The sequence below is a fragment of the Drosophila sulfurigaster genome, chromosome 2L, assembly GCF_023558435.1.
Source record: "Drosophila sulfurigaster albostrigata strain 15112-1811.04 chromosome 2L, ASM2355843v2, whole genome shotgun sequence".
NCBI lineage: Eukaryota > Metazoa > Arthropoda > Insecta > Diptera > Drosophilidae > Drosophila > Drosophila sulfurigaster.
The window spans coordinates 22,020,913-22,038,420 of record NC_084881.1 but is presented as its reverse complement, the minus strand read 5'-3'; the positions used below and the strand labels follow the sequence as shown (position 1 = coordinate 22,038,420).

General features: G+C 39.6%; 2 protein-coding genes across 20 annotated transcripts in view; both read left to right on the top strand.

Annotated features, from left to right (window-relative positions):
* Window positions 1–13,696, top strand: part of LOC133838813 (sodium bicarbonate cotransporter 3) — a 29,938-nt gene extending 16,242 nt beyond the window's left edge. For 3 of the 19 annotated variants that reach the window (XM_062270304.1, XM_062270075.1, XM_062270228.1), the window contains exons 2-12: window positions 581–684; window positions 2,838–3,029; window positions 4,288–4,758; window positions 5,800–5,967; window positions 6,876–7,113; window positions 7,394–8,339; window positions 8,609–9,111; window positions 9,177–9,489; window positions 9,553–9,795; window positions 11,228–11,472; window positions 11,656–12,686. In XM_062270304.1, coding sequence (XP_062126288.1) covers window positions 591–684; window positions 2,838–3,029; window positions 4,288–4,758; window positions 5,800–5,967; window positions 6,876–7,113; window positions 7,394–8,339; window positions 8,609–9,111; window positions 9,177–9,489; window positions 9,553–9,795; window positions 11,228–11,472; window positions 11,656–11,866 — 3,624 coding nt within the window. In that variant the 5' untranslated portion in view covers window positions 581–590 and the 3' untranslated portion in view covers window positions 11,867–12,686. Of the gene's footprint in view, window positions 1–580; window positions 685–2,837; window positions 3,030–4,287; window positions 4,759–4,939; window positions 5,037–5,369; window positions 5,478–5,799; window positions 5,968–6,818; window positions 7,114–7,393; window positions 8,340–8,608; window positions 9,112–9,176; window positions 9,490–9,552; window positions 10,904–11,227; window positions 11,473–11,655; window positions 12,687–13,287 lie in introns of those variants that run through there. The other 16 variants (XM_062270953.1, XM_062270625.1, XM_062270862.1 and 13 more) reach the window with 14 other exon arrangements.
* A 387-nt stretch (window positions 13,697–14,083) lies between these two features.
* LOC133835371 (elongation factor G, mitochondrial) lies at window positions 14,084–17,479 on the top strand. Its single transcript, XM_062265395.1, has 3 exons — window positions 14,084–14,256; window positions 14,354–16,380; window positions 16,520–17,479. The coding sequence occupies exons 1-3, from the start codon at window positions 14,185–14,187 to the stop codon at window positions 16,662–16,664; spliced, it is 2,244 nt and encodes a 747-aa protein (XP_062121379.1). The 5' UTR covers window positions 14,084–14,184; the 3' UTR covers window positions 16,665–17,479.
* Window positions 17,480–17,508: the final 29 nt, after the last annotated feature.

The following is a 17,508-nucleotide window of genomic DNA, read 5'->3' as shown; positions in this document are numbered from 1 at the left end:
TTATAGTCGCGTGAGAAGTGGAGACAAAACAGATGTAAACTTTGGAATGACAGTGACACAGAGCAAACAAATTTCGCATTAAATAATTTACAATATAATGAAATGTGATACACGGCACATGAATTGCCTTGTTTGATAGTTCATGTCGAATTGTAAGTGCGACTGTGACTGTGACAGTGACAGTGATGTTGACAGTGGCTGTGATCTAATGGGAGAGCACACAAAAGCAACGACGAGTTCTTAAGTTGTTTGTTTTTGATTTTGTTTTTTACCTTTTTAGTTTTATTTATTTATTATTTTTATTTTTGAGCCGGCGGCATTTATGGCGCATTTCAATTAATACGCTGCACATGCAGTACCGGTTAGTTTTTTTTTTTGGTTTTGCTTTATTTTCTGGTTTTTAGCCTTTTAAATTGTTTTTTTATTGGGTGCGCCAAAAAGTTCTGAAAGCAATTAGTGTAAAGTGCAAATGATTCATTAATAATTTAAATTTGTTAATTCAAACATTTATCACGGTGCTTCAACCTTTATCCACACACAACTAATTGTGTCTCGAACTCAATTTTGTTTCGCTTTTCAGGCCCTGGAATATGAACTCCTCAAGTGGTGACGATGAGGCGCCCAAGGATCCGCGAACCGGCGGCGAGGACTTTACTCAACAATTTACAGAAAACGATTTCGAGGGTAAGTACGAAATATAAATGAAATTGTAGCTCAAGTGCACAACGCGGCGTATACGCAATGCATTGGCATGCAATTAACCTGACTTCGAGGTTGATTCTTTATGCAAAGTTTTGCGCAAAACGATTTCAAGCACACCCCCATCACATCAACAGGTTGTTGATTACGAAACCAGTCAAGTCTCAAGTTTTTAGGCAAAATGAAATTTACTAATGACAGCGACGGGACGTGAATCCCCCAACTCAAGCAGCAAATCTTCAAGTCGCCAGTTGAGCGAATAAATTTAAAAAATAGAACAGATATATACAAGTTAATGAAACTTTAACTTGTAATTACAGCACTCGTAAATTGTTTGTTATGCTAATTTTTACTGCATATTACAAATGCAAAACTGTATTTAGCATTCTTAAATATATAATTTTTACTTCAATTTCGTTAAAGTATTATTACGCTGCATGTTTCCCTTTATAAATAGAACAAAAGCTAGGCCAGTTAATGTGAATGCTTTAAAAAGTAAAACTGCATTTAGTTTTCTTAAAATTATCATCTTTATTTCAAATTCGTTGTTATATTTATATTGCTTTTTTTAAGCAAAATTAATTAATGCCTTGATTATTGAGTGTTGAAAAAACACCTCGTGAATAACTGAAAGGAAACGTGATGAGCATAAATGAGTTGAATATTGAATATTTTACGCAATGTAAAGTACGAGAGCACTCGATGAATTTTTTATAAATATTTCCTATTATGATGATAATTACAATAATTTTCGCTACACTCGTGGAGTGAATGCTCTAAGTGGACTTTAACAACAAAGTTCCGGGTGCAATTACGAAAACAAAAAATTTGTATTGAGTTCAAATAATATTATTATGAACGTTTCGAATTACGAGAATTATATTGAGCTTAAATTATATTATTTTGTCATGTATTAGACAAACAAAGAAAACTATTTCAAAAGAATAATTTACAGAATTATTTCAGAGCACAATTTTTTGTTATTATTCAAAAATAAATATTTAGAAAGAATAGGAAATTTATTTTGTTTACGAGTTTAAATTATTTTGTCATTTTCTAGACAAACAAAGAAAACAATTTGTAAAGAATAATTTTTTAAACAATTTGCGAGCAGAATTAAATAAAATGTTAGCATTTATTATTATTATAAAATAAACATTATGAAAGATTAGAAAATTTATTTCGCTTTTTTAAAATGCAATTCAATTATAGTAAATGGTTTCATTTATATTTATTTGTCAACCCCATTCACAACCTTACAAAATAGTTGAATTATTTGTATATTAATTTAATTTATTTTTATATTATTTGAATTACACTAATTTATAAGTATTATTACGTATGCTAATTTATTAATCCACAATTCATGTTACACACCTTCATTGCATTATTTCCCATTAATACCACATTATTCCGGATAGAACTGCTCCATTCACTCTCTTACTATCCGTAATCAAATATCAGATTGCCTTGCCCAACGCTTCCTCTTAGCTATCTCGCCGCTGTATCCGCAGACGAATTAAATGCATTAACAGCAGCTTTGTAATACGCCCACCACATCTTGTGACAAATACACACAAATTGTATACTAAGTATCCGCTGAGAAAAACTCGAAGCACGAGATGTGTGATGGCATTTAAAAAACAAAAAGTTACTCATAATTAATTTAAATAATGATCAAGCAGCTGAGAGTACTTAAACCAGATGATTTCACAATTACGAGTAGTCAAAACGAATTGAAGACTTGTCTTTAGGGCAAGAAAATTTCCAAACCCAACTAAGTACTATATAGCGACTGAAATGTTGTGATGCATGCGAGAGAGAACATATTAAATTGTAATTAGGCAAAGCACCGACCGCAAAAGTCGAAGCGTTCGGCGCGTGTTTGTCTGTGTATTGGATGAGTCAACACGTCGTATGGGCAACGTGATGACTTGACAGCTGTATTAAATTATCAGTGCTTATCAGCTGATGCCGAATGTACTTCAAAAGTGCGACCATGAAAATTGAAAAGCTGACCGACATTTGTAATGCATTGCGTGCACTTTGGATTTACTACACTCGAAAATGTTAATTATTATTTACAACTGCTGTTCTTGTTGTTGTTGTTGTTGTCAATTACTACGAAATGCATTCAGGACATCGTGCACACACCGTTTATGTGGGTGTCCATGTGCCAGGAGGACGACGGCACTCGCAACGACGCCGCAAACATCATCACGGCGGCACAGGCTCTGCAGGAGTTGGAGCTGCTGCTGCGGTCAGTGGCAGCCTCGCTGGCTCGACCAGAGATAGCATCAGCGACAAGCAACAGGAAGTCGAGCGTCCAGGTGGGCAAACACAAATTTGTCCCTTCCCCCCTCCCATTGTAATTGTGTGAACTGAAACTGGAGAAGGTCAGGGACAACAACAGAACATATGTGAGGCGACAATCAATGTCGAAGCGTCAGACTGATTACAGGATGTAACGACAACGCAGCCAACAGAATACACAAATTACAGTCATTCGATTAATCAGGGCTGCTTGTTCAGAGAGGAGCCTAAAGTTACATATGGCTGACAAATGAGGCGACTGACTGTAATTGCACTGACTATAAATGAATTTTCAAGGATTCAACTCAATGCAAAATGACATAGTGTCAGAAATAATAAGTGTTAAATATTTTAACAGAATTTAAATTAAATAATTTCAAGTTCATTCGAAAAGAGTTCTATGAAAATTATGAAAATAATTGACTTAAATTCACATTCGTTAACAAATTCCTGGCAATTTCAAAGTGATCCTCTTTGTAATACCCTTCACAAAGATAAATTCAATTTACGAAATTCTTTTAAAAGATAAACACAAATAACTTACTCATTTAGACTGAAATTTGTTCTATCAAAATCTTCGATAACAACTAAATACGTTTGCTAAGTTTTTTTATCATTGAACTGATAAAAAAGATTTTTGTTTATTTAAAATGTGAATCAAAGTTAAATTCCAAATCTTCGCAGATCAAAAAATAATTAATGCAAATAAATACTGATAAGATAGAACTGGTTTTAATAGCAATAATTAGCATTAAGTAATTAAAAAAACTTGAATACAACAAATATTGAGCAATTCAAAAAGAGGATAAAAGTAGAATTCTTCACAAAATTTAATATGGAGTACAAAATGTCTGCTACTTTCAAAGAATATTCATAATACTCATTGCAAATCATTGAGGATAAAAGTAGAATTCTTCATAAAATTGAATAAAGAGTAAAAAATGTCACCTACTTTCAAAGAATATTCATAACACTCATTGCAAATCGTTGAGCGAGGTCATCACGTCTCAAAGGTTGCCACTTTCATTTCGCAACATCTACTAACCAAAGTAAATTAAGCTAAACTGAATGAAACAGCGACTAAGTGGCCATATGGTCGAGTCGAGCGAAATTCCCGTGCGGATCGGCCCCAAAATGATGGGGTCAATTAAGCGGATTAAGCTTTGAGACCTTCGGCCAAACGCATCGCTGACTCCTTGAGTGCCATTAATGTTTATTGACCTAATCGTGATATCTGCTCTTGACCTTTTTTTACCACCCCTGCCCTTCCATTAGCAACACCGCCCGCACAACGCGTACAATTTATACTGGGCGAAGACGTGGACGATGGCTCGCATGTATCGCATCCGCTGTTCTCCGAGATGGGCATGCTCGTAAAAGAGGGCGACGAGATTGAATGGAAGGAAACGGCACGCTGGATCAAGTTCGAGGAGGATGTCGAAGAGGGCGGCAATCGTTGGTCCAAGCCACATGTGGCCACACTCTCGCTGCACTCGCTCTTTGAGCTCCGTGGCCTGCTGGCCAATGGCAGCGTAATGCTCGACATGGAGGCAAATAATCTGGAAGTCGTTGCGGATTTGGTTTGCGATCAGATGGTAAGCAGCGGCACATTGCCCGCTGGAGTCAAGGATAAGGTCAAGGATGCACTGCTGCGACGCCATCGTCATCAGCATGAGTACGCAAAGAAGACGCGACTGCCCATCATCAGATCTCTGGCCGATATGCGCAATCAATCGTCATCGAAAAGTGAGTACCCCAAAACAGAACAAAGCAAAAATAATCGATTCAATTATCGAGGTTATTCTAAGCTCATCTCGTACGTTTGTTGCGCATCATAATCATAAAAACCAAAAACAATACATGAGTTACTAAAATGTCCTGACATAATGTTTATACTAACTGAGCTGCAGACGCATTGCATGCCACATCGCCAAATTACGGCATGGAGGGATGCCACACACCCGTGACGCCGAGCTATGTGTGTAGCAAGGATCAGCGTGGTTGTTATCTCGCTGTTCCCACAGGTATAGAGACTCACACACTTCCACACCGATCTCTCGATCTGCCAAAATGTTGTTGCTTCCACGCACCTCAGCACAGCTGTACAGCGAGCACGCACCCAATTAAAAAAATACGAGTACTATACAATATTGATAGCGAGGCTGTCCAAGTCTGTCCCACCGAGAAACGACTTTTAAGCAAGCTCGCATCGTTAAGATCATGCATATTCATTCAGCACATCTCATTAATCAATCAATCACCAGTGTTGTACAACGCCTTTTGCGGCTACCATTCTAACCATTCGCTCGCTCTCGCCTTTGCTCTCGCCTTTGCTCTCTTGCCCTTGATACATTAAGCCGACATGGGCGCTATTGGCGTTACCACCTGGTTCCATGCGGGCGCCTCGCCCTCGCATATTTCAGCTGGCCAGCAAGGATCGCAGCCAACGACGCAGCAAGTGCAAAGTAATCGTCTAACCACAAAAATAAAACTTATTTTACTTGTGTACCTACCAAATATAGCACGCTCTAGTTTGACTATCTCTCTATCTCTCTCTCTTTCTACATCTTTAACTCTGTCTCTATTCTAAATTTGACTTTTTATATACTATATATGAATTCTCTACTACCCGTCCACCGTCCCGGCCACACTACGTATACGTGATGCTGCAGACTTAACGCGAGACAATCTTAGATATCCTGTTTTTTTTGTTTTCTTTGGTTTCGTTTCGTTTCATTTGTTTTTTGCAACGATTTGAACTCACAATGCAACCCAAACAATTTGCAGTTGAAGAACAGTCTGGCAACGCTTTGCTGGCAACGACACCGTTATCGCTAACAGCCAGCGAGCCTGGACCACCTGGCAACACTGGCAATAATGGCAGTTCCAATGCCCTGGCGATGGGAATGGGTCGTTTTCTAACGGTACCCGGCAAGCCCAGCAACAGAGCGCTTGGTAAACGAAACCAAACTTCAACATTAAACCAAACCAATATCCAACTACGAACTACCAAGAACCAGCAAGTTATCGTTATCGTTATCGTTATGGTTGCCCTTACTGTTCGTTTAGCGTGTCTGCATTTTTTGTTTATTACAACAAAATTAGCTGCAAATCAAATACGACACAAAGTTTTATTTTCTGTTTGGTAGCATTAAAAACAGTTAAAAGCAGCTGAAAATTTGCATGTGATTTAATTGAAGAAAAAACATTGGAACCTAGTATACGAGTAAGGCAAGAGTTTTCAAACTTTAATAGAATATTCCTAATGTACATATTAAAGTTGCAAAACTATCGATTGTGCGATAGTATTTCCAAGAGAATATAATTTGAATTTGTTTTTTATTTATCTTTATTTATCTAAAGTCGTAAATCGTTTTCTTTACTATCGATTACATATGTTACTATCGATATTTTTGCAACACTTCATAACTAACACTAATACTCTCACAAACCCACACAAATATTTCCCCTTATCGATCACAGTTCACTTTAATACTCAGCTCTGCATGTTAAACTCTTTTCACTTTCATTTCTGATTTCGCCCTGAAATTGATCTATTTGAAACTAAACTTTTATGCACTTTTGTATTTTTTCCATTGAATTTTATAATTTATGTTGTCGTTGTCGTTGCTGTTGTTGTAATGCATATCCAAAAACACACCTAAATACAACCACAACACGAACTTCCAATCAACCAACCAACAACCAAACAACCTGCACGACTGCCTGCCGATCCAATAAAAATAAAACCTGAAAAAAACGAAAACACACTTCTGCGATTATTCGAAACACCTCGACTAATGTAGAGAAAAAATCAAATTCCAAAAATCTGCGGCCCGCACAAAATCTGCCTGTGATCACAGAGGATATGGTGAAGAGTCCCAGCAGTCAATCGATGGCCAGACAAACAAGCGGCACCGAACTTGCCGAGCAACAACACAAGGGTAACACGCACTTTATGCGCAAGATTCCCCCAGGCGCTGAGGCGAGCAACATTTTGGTGGGAGAGGTCGACTTTCTGGAGCGTCAACTCTCCTGTTTCATACGCCTGAGTCAGGCAGCAGTAATGGGTGATCTTACAGAGGTGCCAGTGCCAACAAGGTAATACGAAGAATAATTTGATGGAATGTTCCTAATAGAGGTGGAGAACTACTGATAGTGGCCAACCATCGATAGTCCCGATAGTGCCATCGATAGTTCTCTACCTCTAGTTCCTAATACAAAAATAACAAAATAGAGAACAATATTCTAGATACATATTTTTAATATAACTAACTATAAAATACAAAGTAAAGTAAGCTAAAATCTTGTATTATTCTCGAAGTTTTAAAGTCTTGTACTGACACATGCTTCTTCTCTCATTTACATTTCTTCGCTATAGATTCATCTTCATCTTGCTGGGTCCGCCTGGCAGTCAGAGCAATTTCCATGAGATTGGACGCGCCATGGCCACCTTGATGTCCGATGAGATCTTCCACGAGGTCGCCTATCGTGCACGCAAGCGTGATCATTTGCTCGCCGGCGTGGATGAGTTCTTGGATGCGGTCACAGTATTACCCCCAGGCGAATGGGATCCCACCATACGCATTGAGCCACCCGCTGCGATTCCCTCGCAAGAGGTACGCAAGCGTCCGCCAGAGTTGCCCAAGGAGGAGATCGACGAGGAGGAGGAGGAGCAGCGACTGCGTGAAGAGTCGGGTTTGTCGCGTAGTGGACGTCTCTTTGGTGGCCTCATTAATGATTTTAAACGCAAGATACCGTGGTATTTGAGTGATTACAAGGATGCACTCTCCATGCAATGTGTTGCCTCCTGGATCTTTTTGTATTTCGCTTGCTTGTCGCCCATCATTACCTTTGGTGGTCTCTTGTCGGAGGCGACGGGCAAGAATATGGCTGCTATGGAATCGCTGGTGTCTGGGTTTGTTTGCGGCATGGGTTATGGCTTCTTTTCCGGCCAGCCGTTGACAATTTTGGGTTCCACCGGTCCAGTTCTGGTCTTTGAGTCCATTGTGTATGAGTTCTCCATGGCACAAGGCTGGGACTACATGACATTCCGGTTCTGGATCGGCATGTGGGTCGCCGTCATTTGTGTCGTGCTGGTCGCAATTGATGCCAGCGCCTTAGTTTGTTATATCACACGCTTCACCGAGGAGAACTTCGCCACATTAATTGCCGTGATCTTTGTGTACAAGGCTATCGAGAATGTTGTTGTCATTGGCAAAACTTTCCCAGTGAATCAGGGCATCTACGATTGCATCTGCACGCCGCCGTTGCAGAGCAATGCGAGCGTCTTGGAGTTTGCCAAATACAAATGGGATTCCTGTGAGGTAAGTAAAGCTTACTTTAGTCGGTCTGTCTGTCAGATTTAGATGTCTCAGATGAAATCATCTTCAAATTTGATCTTTCGTTTGCAATACAGATCATGTGAAAATAAATTACGGCAGCTTTTTTGAAGATGGCAACTAGAAATATAATTTGTAAATTCCTTTCATTTTTATCATGCTGAAAAGATGAGTCGAGGTCGATCACACTTGACTGTTGCACTCTTACTTATTCCCTCAATTTAATCTTTATCCTTATATTCTTCTATTCCCAGTCCTACAATGGCACGCTGGTTGGCCACGATTGCGGCACACCGCCCACCGAGAACGTCTTCCTTATGTCTGTGGTGCTTTGCACCGGCACCTTCATCCTCTCCACAATACTGAAGGAGTTCAAGAACGCTCTGTTCTTCCCCTCGATTGTGCGACAGTATATCAGTGATTTTAGCGTGCTAATTGCCATCTTTGCCATGACCTTCTTTGACTATTCACTGGGTGTGCCCACCCAGAAGCTGGAAGTGCCCCACGAATTGAAACCGACGCTTAACACACGTGGTTGGCTGATACCGCCATTCACCGAGAAGAATCCTTGGTGGTCACCCATCATTGCTGTCTTCCCTGCCATGCTGGGCACCATTCTCATCTTCATGGATCAACAGATTACAGCGGTGATTGTCAATCGTAAGGAAAACAAATTGAAGAAGGGTTGCGGCTATCATTTGGATCTGTTTGTGCTGTCTGGTCTGATAGCCATCTGCAGCATGATGGGACTTCCCTGGTAAGTTAAGGGAGTGTTGGAGTTGTTTGCTTAGACTAATCACCTTTTCCCAAATGCATCTTCAGGTTCGTGGCTGCCACCGTGCTGAGCATTAATCATGTCAATTCATTGAAACTGGAGTCGGAGTGCAGTGCCCCTGGTGAGAAACCACAGTTTTTGGGTGTGCGCGAGCAGCGTGTGACACACATCATGATCTTCCTAACGATTGGTGGTTCCGTGCTGTTGACACCGCTGCTCGGAAACATACCGATGCCAGTCTTGTTTGGCGTCTTCTTGTACATGGGCGTGGCCTCGCTCAAGGGTCTGCAATTCTTCGATCGCATACTGATTATGTTCATGCCAGCGAAATATCAGCCGGACTATATGTTCCTGCGTCAGGTGAGAACGCACAAATATCCCAATTCGATTGTTTCCTTAACTAAATATTTGATTCTCCCTTAGGTGCCCATCAAGCGCGTGCATCTGTTTACGATCATTCAGTTGGCCTGCTTGATCATTTTGTGGCTGATCAAGAGCTTCCCGCAGACCTCCATTTTGTTCCCCCTTATGTTGGTCGTCATGATTGGCATTCGTAAGTCGCTGGACTTTGTGTTTACGCGACGCGAACTCAAGATTTTGGATGATATTATGCCGGAAATGACGAAACGAGCGGCAGCGGATGATCTGCATCAATTGGACGCTGAGGTGGGCTTTTGTCAGAAATATTTACCGTTTTTCGGTGGACGAGGCAAGCGCGAACCGAAGGGCAGCCTTGATGCTGGCTTGGACGGTGCTGCCAATCCAAATGCTGGTGCACAGATCAAGTGCAACATCTCAAATGCCAATGAAAAGGAATTCGAGGCACAAAGTAGTTTGCTCAAAAAATGAGCACACCACCACCAAACACAACAAATAGCACACACGATCTGCACGCACAACAACAAAACACCCAACACAATAGAACAACACGAGTGCTTGGTCACACTTTGCTCTGAACAGTGCTGCCCATAACGTTCGCGCTTGCGGTCGCAGTGCTGCACAATCCACCAAAACTCCAGAACTCCAAGCAAAACAGAAATTCAATTCAATTACATACAAATACTATTTGTGTCTAATTTGTTGGAAATTATTTTTAGAGATTCTTTGTTTTTATTTTTGCATTTTGTTGTATAAAAATGCATACTTATATATATACTACATACTTTTAAATAATGGGGTTTTATACAACTCTATACTTATATATTTTGATCGTGTTTTTCAACAGTATTCTCTGTAAATGTTTTTCCCTTAATTTGTAGCATGGAATTTTTTGCATTTTGTTTTTTCTCTTAAAAATATGTCTTTTTGCTTATGAACGAACATTTTACTATTTTCCTAATTTTTTTCCAAAACATAATGCTCAATATTCTAATTGTTATTATTATTATTAATTATGTACTGCAAAAAAAAAAAAAAACTAAAAAAAACGAAATTGTACCTACGCTAATGGCCCTATTTGTACTATATATGCTACTATCTAAAATTCTGTTATTTTCTAGTGCATATTAATCAATTATGAAATGTGTTATCTCTACTTACGCTATTCCTACAATATTTGTATTTATACATATACATTTATATATATATATCGACATAGTATATAGTCTACACACACATAAATGTTAATGAAAAACTAGCTTAAGTAGTCTGCGCAAGTAAACCTATTAAATGTATACATGTTAAATAATTTTACAACAAAATCATAGTACAAGTAACTAACACTAAACACAATTTTAGCGAAATTGGCAAACAAAAAACAAACGACAACAACAAATATTTGTAGCGACTTTGATGTAAACGAAAAAAGCCAATACCAAACACACAAAAAAATTAAAACAAAAATATTTGGCAAAAAAAAAAACCGCACACACAGTGAAGAAATACAACTAAATTGTTAGCAAAACGTTTCACAACACTACACGGCAAATTGGCGTTAAGATTTCACTCGATCACTTCAAACACCAAATTATCACCGTTAGCTCGATCTTTCTACCTCTCCACTATCCACTCTCTATCTCTATTTATCTCTCTCTTGCTCGCTTGTGAGTTGAGTATCAAAAAAAAAGACAACAACAACAAAACCTGTCTTATATTAAAGGACAATCATCATCAGCCAGCCAGCTACAACAATGGTGGCAACCCTGGCGGTGGTTCGGGTGCCACAACCATTCACATACCGTTATCGGGCAACAAGCTGAGCAACAATGGCAACGTTCCGGCTGCTGCCACGCCGCCTTTGGACGTTAATCGCACTGCGGTCTGGCAGCAGATCAACAAGGATGGAACCTCCGAGCAACTGATCATACCCGTCACTGTCAAAGTTCGTCAAATCAATGGCAATCAGTAAGTGTTCTTCACAGCAAATATGCGAAGAGAGGAGTTATTACGCTAGGCGGCCATTAAAAACAAAAAAACCAAAACCAAAAACCCATCATCAATTATCCCACAACAAATAATTAACGATAACAAGAAAAAGTATATTGTATATATCACATAATCATTTGCATTCGACCATGCCTCCTGCAGTTCCTCGACAAATGCCGCCCTCTCGCCACGCCTATCGCCCATGCACGAGGCCGATGAGTATATCGAAACGAATAACAAGATGACGGCAGCAGCCCCCACGATGCCAACGACAACCCCTACGAATCTGGCCAACAACTGTAAGGAGGCATCTGGGAAATTGGATGCTGCCGCGGCTAACACACAGAACCCAGCCAACATAACGCCAGTTTAAAGTGGGCAACATAGAAAACAAAAACTTCACTAGAAAATGTGTGCACAAAATAAGTAGATCAGAAATGGGGGACGCAAAAGAATGTCGCAAATACATACCAGTATCATAAGTTATGATTCATAACTATATAAATATATATATATACCACATACATTATAAAATGATATATACCCATATATTCGTAGTGAATTTTTGGACAGAATTTGGTAAACATTTTTTAGATGTGCCAGTAGTCGCATTTACCAAATGCCTAAATATAAACGACAAGACAACTTCAAGAGTTACATAACTTCGGCATGTCGAAGCTTAAAAATCCTAGCAGAGTGCATTAAATAGAAAACAAATTAAAAAGTATTTTTTCCAATTTTCACTTCTACTTATTGTCCGATAACAAATAGCAAATCGCATTGCTTAAAAACTAAAAGAGGTTTTTAATAATAAAATCAATAATAAAACTACTGCCGGGATAATAAATACAAATAAACGTAAATAATGTCAAAGAATTTAGGCTCAGGTACATGTTTTACAAGTATTATTTATACTGAATAATAGTTGCAACTGCATTCCAAAGAATACAAATAATACAAAGAGATAATGTATGTATACACTTTTTTAATGGAATTTTATAAAGTACGATCCACATTGTCAATTCGATACAATATGCATCTTAGAGAGAAGTTTTTATGTTTACAAACATTAATTTCTTTTTGCACTTTTGGCTCGTTTGAATATTGATATGGGTTGGGGATAAGCTGTGATCTTATAGTAGTGTGATGGGGTTTTATGTTTATGGTGTGCGAGTTTGTGGGGGGGAAAATATTATATATAAAAGAGCCGTCTTAGCGAATCTAGCCAAAGTCAGTAAAATGAAGAAATAAACAAGAAAACCAAACTGTAAACAAATGTATTATAATTTATACATTATGCTAAGTTCGAAGTGAAACACACACACACACACACACACACAGAAACAATACATTAAAGATATGCATATAAAATATTGAATAAAAGTACAGATTAAATATCTCTATGTTTGATTTCTAGTTTTAGACTACTATCTATTTTTGTTTCAGTGTATTTTGTGCATAGTTCTCTCAGTGTGGCACATTGTACATACATACTACATTCAAACTAGCACAAAACTCTATATACATATATACATCTTGATATATGCCTGCTCCCCATCAAGCATCGATCAGTCAATCAATTAATCAGTCAACTAGTCAATCAATCATCAACTAATGTCAACTCATTTTTGCATCGTGTTGATGTCTAAAAAACTATACCCACATCTAGAATGCTATCAAAATTGTATTTAAGTGTATGTATCCCAACAGATGATGTCTAGATTTCAACTGGAACTTTCCAGTTTCATTTCCAATGTATTTTGATATTAATGCTCACAAATTTCATATTTACAGAACCCAAAACTTGATACGACGAAGCAATTATGGCGTGGATATCTTACATCAACAGAAACATCCGTTTGAATCGATGATTTAGTTGCAACAATTAACCAATTTAATCAATTTGTATAACTCTCTTACATGTGTATAACTCGTTACTATATATGTATATTTACGGTATTATTATTGATGTATTAATTGTGTACATACCACCAAAGTTCTCCATTGCCGACTCCTCGTTTTTCTTAACATATCCAGAGTGCGTTATTCAAGGCACAAAAAGAAGGAACACACAAATCACATTATTTATTAACTGTGCGGGACGTCAACATATCAACACTACAAGCAAATAGCAACCTCAATGATAACATTCCAAACTACCTGATCCATGAATTTATTATGAATAAAACGTTTCAAATGTGTGTGTTTTTCACTTGCTCAATTTAATAAAGCGCTTGGTCGCTTTTTAAGAAAAACTGTCGGTTCGATTAGTAATCGATTGTGTTCAGCAAGTGGTGGCGGTAACGATAACAATATATTGGTAACGGTTTATTATTTCCGTTATTCGCGTACAAACATATGGATGTGATCTATTTAACTATAGCTATTTTGTTAATGTTTATATTACATGCCTCCTAATTAGAGTTAATGCTTGCTAAGCATTCAGCCGGATTAGTTGGCAGTCGATTTCAATTCGCTACGCTTTTACTGTGGTATTTTAAATACTAGACAGCAAGCAGTCGATTGAACTCAGCTGCTAGTGTGGTGGCAGACCGATAACAATACATTGTGCATTTGTTATGCGTTACCGTTTTGCAACACTCTTTACCTCAACCAGCTGTTTGGCCGTTGCAGCACGTAGCGCGTGTTTTTATATAAATTGACTATATTATCAATTAAAAAGCAACTAAAATGTCGCTTATAACGCGCGTGCTAAACGGCAACTTGCCGCTGCGCATCAATGCCATCAACACGTTGCGTCAGGTGAATAAAATCATATACAACTTGTTGGTTTTTCCAGCATGGGCTTAAGCGGCTCATTATGTAATTTGAAATAACTAATTGTATGCATTCCAAATAGTTGCAATGCGGCTACAGCTCGCATGCCAAATATGCGGAGCACAAGCCCATCGAACGCATACGCAACATTGGCATCTCGGCGCACATTGACAGCGGGAAAACAACGCTGACCGAACGTATCCTTTTCTATACCGGACGCATTGCGGAAATGCACGAGGTGCGTGGCAAGGACAATGTGGGCGCCACCATGGACAGCATGGAGCTGGAGCGGCAACGTGGCATTACAATCCAATCAGCTGCCACTTACACCATGTGGAAGGACACCAACATCAATATCATCGATACTCCCGGTCACGTGGACTTTACTGTGGAAGTGGAGCGTGCTCTGCGTGTCCTGGACGGTGCTGTTCTGGTGCTCTGTGCCGTGGGCGGTGTACAGAGTCAAACGCTGACAGTGAACCGTCAAATGAAACGCTACAACGTACCCTGCTTAGCATTTATTAATAAGCTGGATCGTTTGGGCTCGAATCCGTATCGTGTGTTGTCGCAAATGCGTTCCAAGATGAATCACAATGCTGCCTTCATACAGCTGCCTATTGGCGTGGAAAGTAATTGCAAGGGCATTGTGGATCTGGTGCAGCAACGTGCCATATACTTTGAGGGCGAACACGGCATGGACATTCGCCTAGATGAAATACCACAAGATATGCGCGTCGAAAGCGATGAGCGGCGACAAGAACTCATCGAGCATCTGTCCAATGCTGATGAGACGTTGGGGGAACTGTTCCTGGAGGAGAAATCCTTCACGGAGGTGGACATCAAGGCAGCGCTGAGAAGAACCTGCATTAAACGCACTTTTACACCTGTCTTGGTGGGAACAGCTCTCAAGAACAAGGGCGTGCAACCGTTGCTCGATGCTGTCATCGATTATTTGCCCAATCCCGGAGAGGTAGAGAATCTGGCGTACATCGAGCAGGAGGGCAAGGACCGCCAACAATTTGTGTTGAACCCGGCGCGCGATGGCAAGGAACCCTTTATGGGTTTGGCCTTCAAACTGGAGGCAGGTCGCTTCGGTCAACTGACTTATCTGCGTTGCTACCAAGGTGTGCTCCGCAAGGGCGACAACATCTTCAATGCACGCACAAACAAAAAGGTGCGAATTGCTCGTCTGGTGCGTTTGCACTCCAATCAAATGGAGGATGTCAACGAGGTCTATGCTGGTGACATTTTCGCCTTGTTTGGCGTCGATTGTGCTTCGGGTGATACTTTCACCACAAATCCCAAGAATAACATGTCCATGGAATCCATATTTGTGCCAGAACCCGTTGTCTCCATGGCGATCAAGCCAAACAACACCAAGGATCGTGATAATTTCTCCAAGGCCATTGCACGCTTCACCAAAGAGGATCCCACATTTCATTTCTACTTCGACAACGATGTCAAGGAGACACTTGTCTCGGGCATGGGCGAATTGCATCTGGAAATCTATGCACAGCGCATGGAGCGTGAATATGGTTGCCCAGTGACGCTGGGCAAGCCAAAGGTCGCCTTCCGTGAGACGCTTGTTGGTCCCTGTGAGTTTGACTATCTGCACAAGAAGCAATCGGGTGGATCTGGACAATATGCGCGCATTATTGGCATCATGGAACCCTTGCCACCAAATCAAAATACGCTGCTGGAGTTTGTAGATGAAACGGTGGGAACCAATGTACCCAAACAGTTTGTGCCCGGTGTGGAGAAGGGTTACCGTGAAATGTCCGAGCGTGGCATGTTGTCAGGACACAAATTGTCGGGCATTCGCTTCCGCCTTCAGGATGGTGGTCACCATATTGTGGACTCTAGCGAGTTGGCATTTATGCTGGCCGCTCATGGCGCCATTAAGGAGGTGTTCCAGCAGGGCGCTTGGCAAATTCTTGAGCCCATTATGTTGGTCGAAGTCACAGCGCCTGAGGAGTTCCAGGGCGCTGTTATGGGACACTTAAGCAAGCGACATGGTATCATCACGGGCACCGAGGGCACTGAAGGTTGGTTCACCGTCTATGCGGAGGTTCCCCTCAACGATATGTTTGGCTACGCCAGCGAGCTGCGGTGAGTAATAAGTGGATGATTTTCTCTAATTTATAGTAGACATCCGCATTTGTATTTGATTTTAAAGTGGCTTTGGAGAATTGTATATTTATAAAAAAAAAAAACTAATTTCTTTATAAATATAAATTTTATATTATAGCTCGAGCACGCAGGGTAAGGGCGAGTTCACAATGGAGTACTCACGCTATTCCCCATGTCTGCCCGATGTTCAGGATCAGATCGTGCGTCAATATCAAGAATCCCAGGGTCTTTCGCATCCCGAGAAGAAGAAAAAGAAGAACTAAATCACAACTCTCGCTTAGCTTAATTTTTTAGTGTTTAAAGTCGATTGAATAATTGTAATTTATGCAACAAATCCTTAGTTTTTACTGTGATAATTCACTGACAATTTGTACAGATTTTTTTTGCGTGAATAAAAGCAAAAATTAAGCGCAAATTTTAAATTCAATTCAAATTGTGCGCGCAACATATTTGGTATTTTTAGTATAATCTTATAGCTCTATACAACTCATTTTCATATGTTTAAAGTGTTTTTTCTATTTTTCATTGCTATAATCACTATTAAATGCTTTACATATTTTTGCGAATGTAAAATCCTAAAACTAATTTGTAAATTTAATTCAAACTGTGTCCGCAAAATTTTTGGTATTTTGTAGTATAAAGCTGAAATGCTCTTGGTGACTTTATTTCCGAGGCTTAAATTTAAAATTTGAAATGTAGTTCGTGTACTAAATCTTAAGATTTTATTATGCCAATCGCAGCTCAATCTTGTGCAAGTTTTAGAGAAAATAAATTCAAGAACTTAGAATTTATTTTGTGTACTTTCCAGTAAATACCACATATAACATAAATTTGCTGGTAACACTGCGTCGCAAAATTAACATTGTCAATGTGAGCACAACAGCTTCCTGTTAGCGCGACTGTCAAATGTTAACGCTGTCGTAGTCGTTGACGTTGTTGTTGTGTCGACGTCGAGCCAACGGTGAGCAACGTCGCGCGTGAAATTAAAAGAAAATAATAAATATTGAGCAAAGCATTGACGTTGCGTGAGGTTCGCATGCGAAAAAAACAATGCGCAAGAATCGAGTGCAAACAAACGTTGCGAAAACTAATGGAACGCGAAATGGA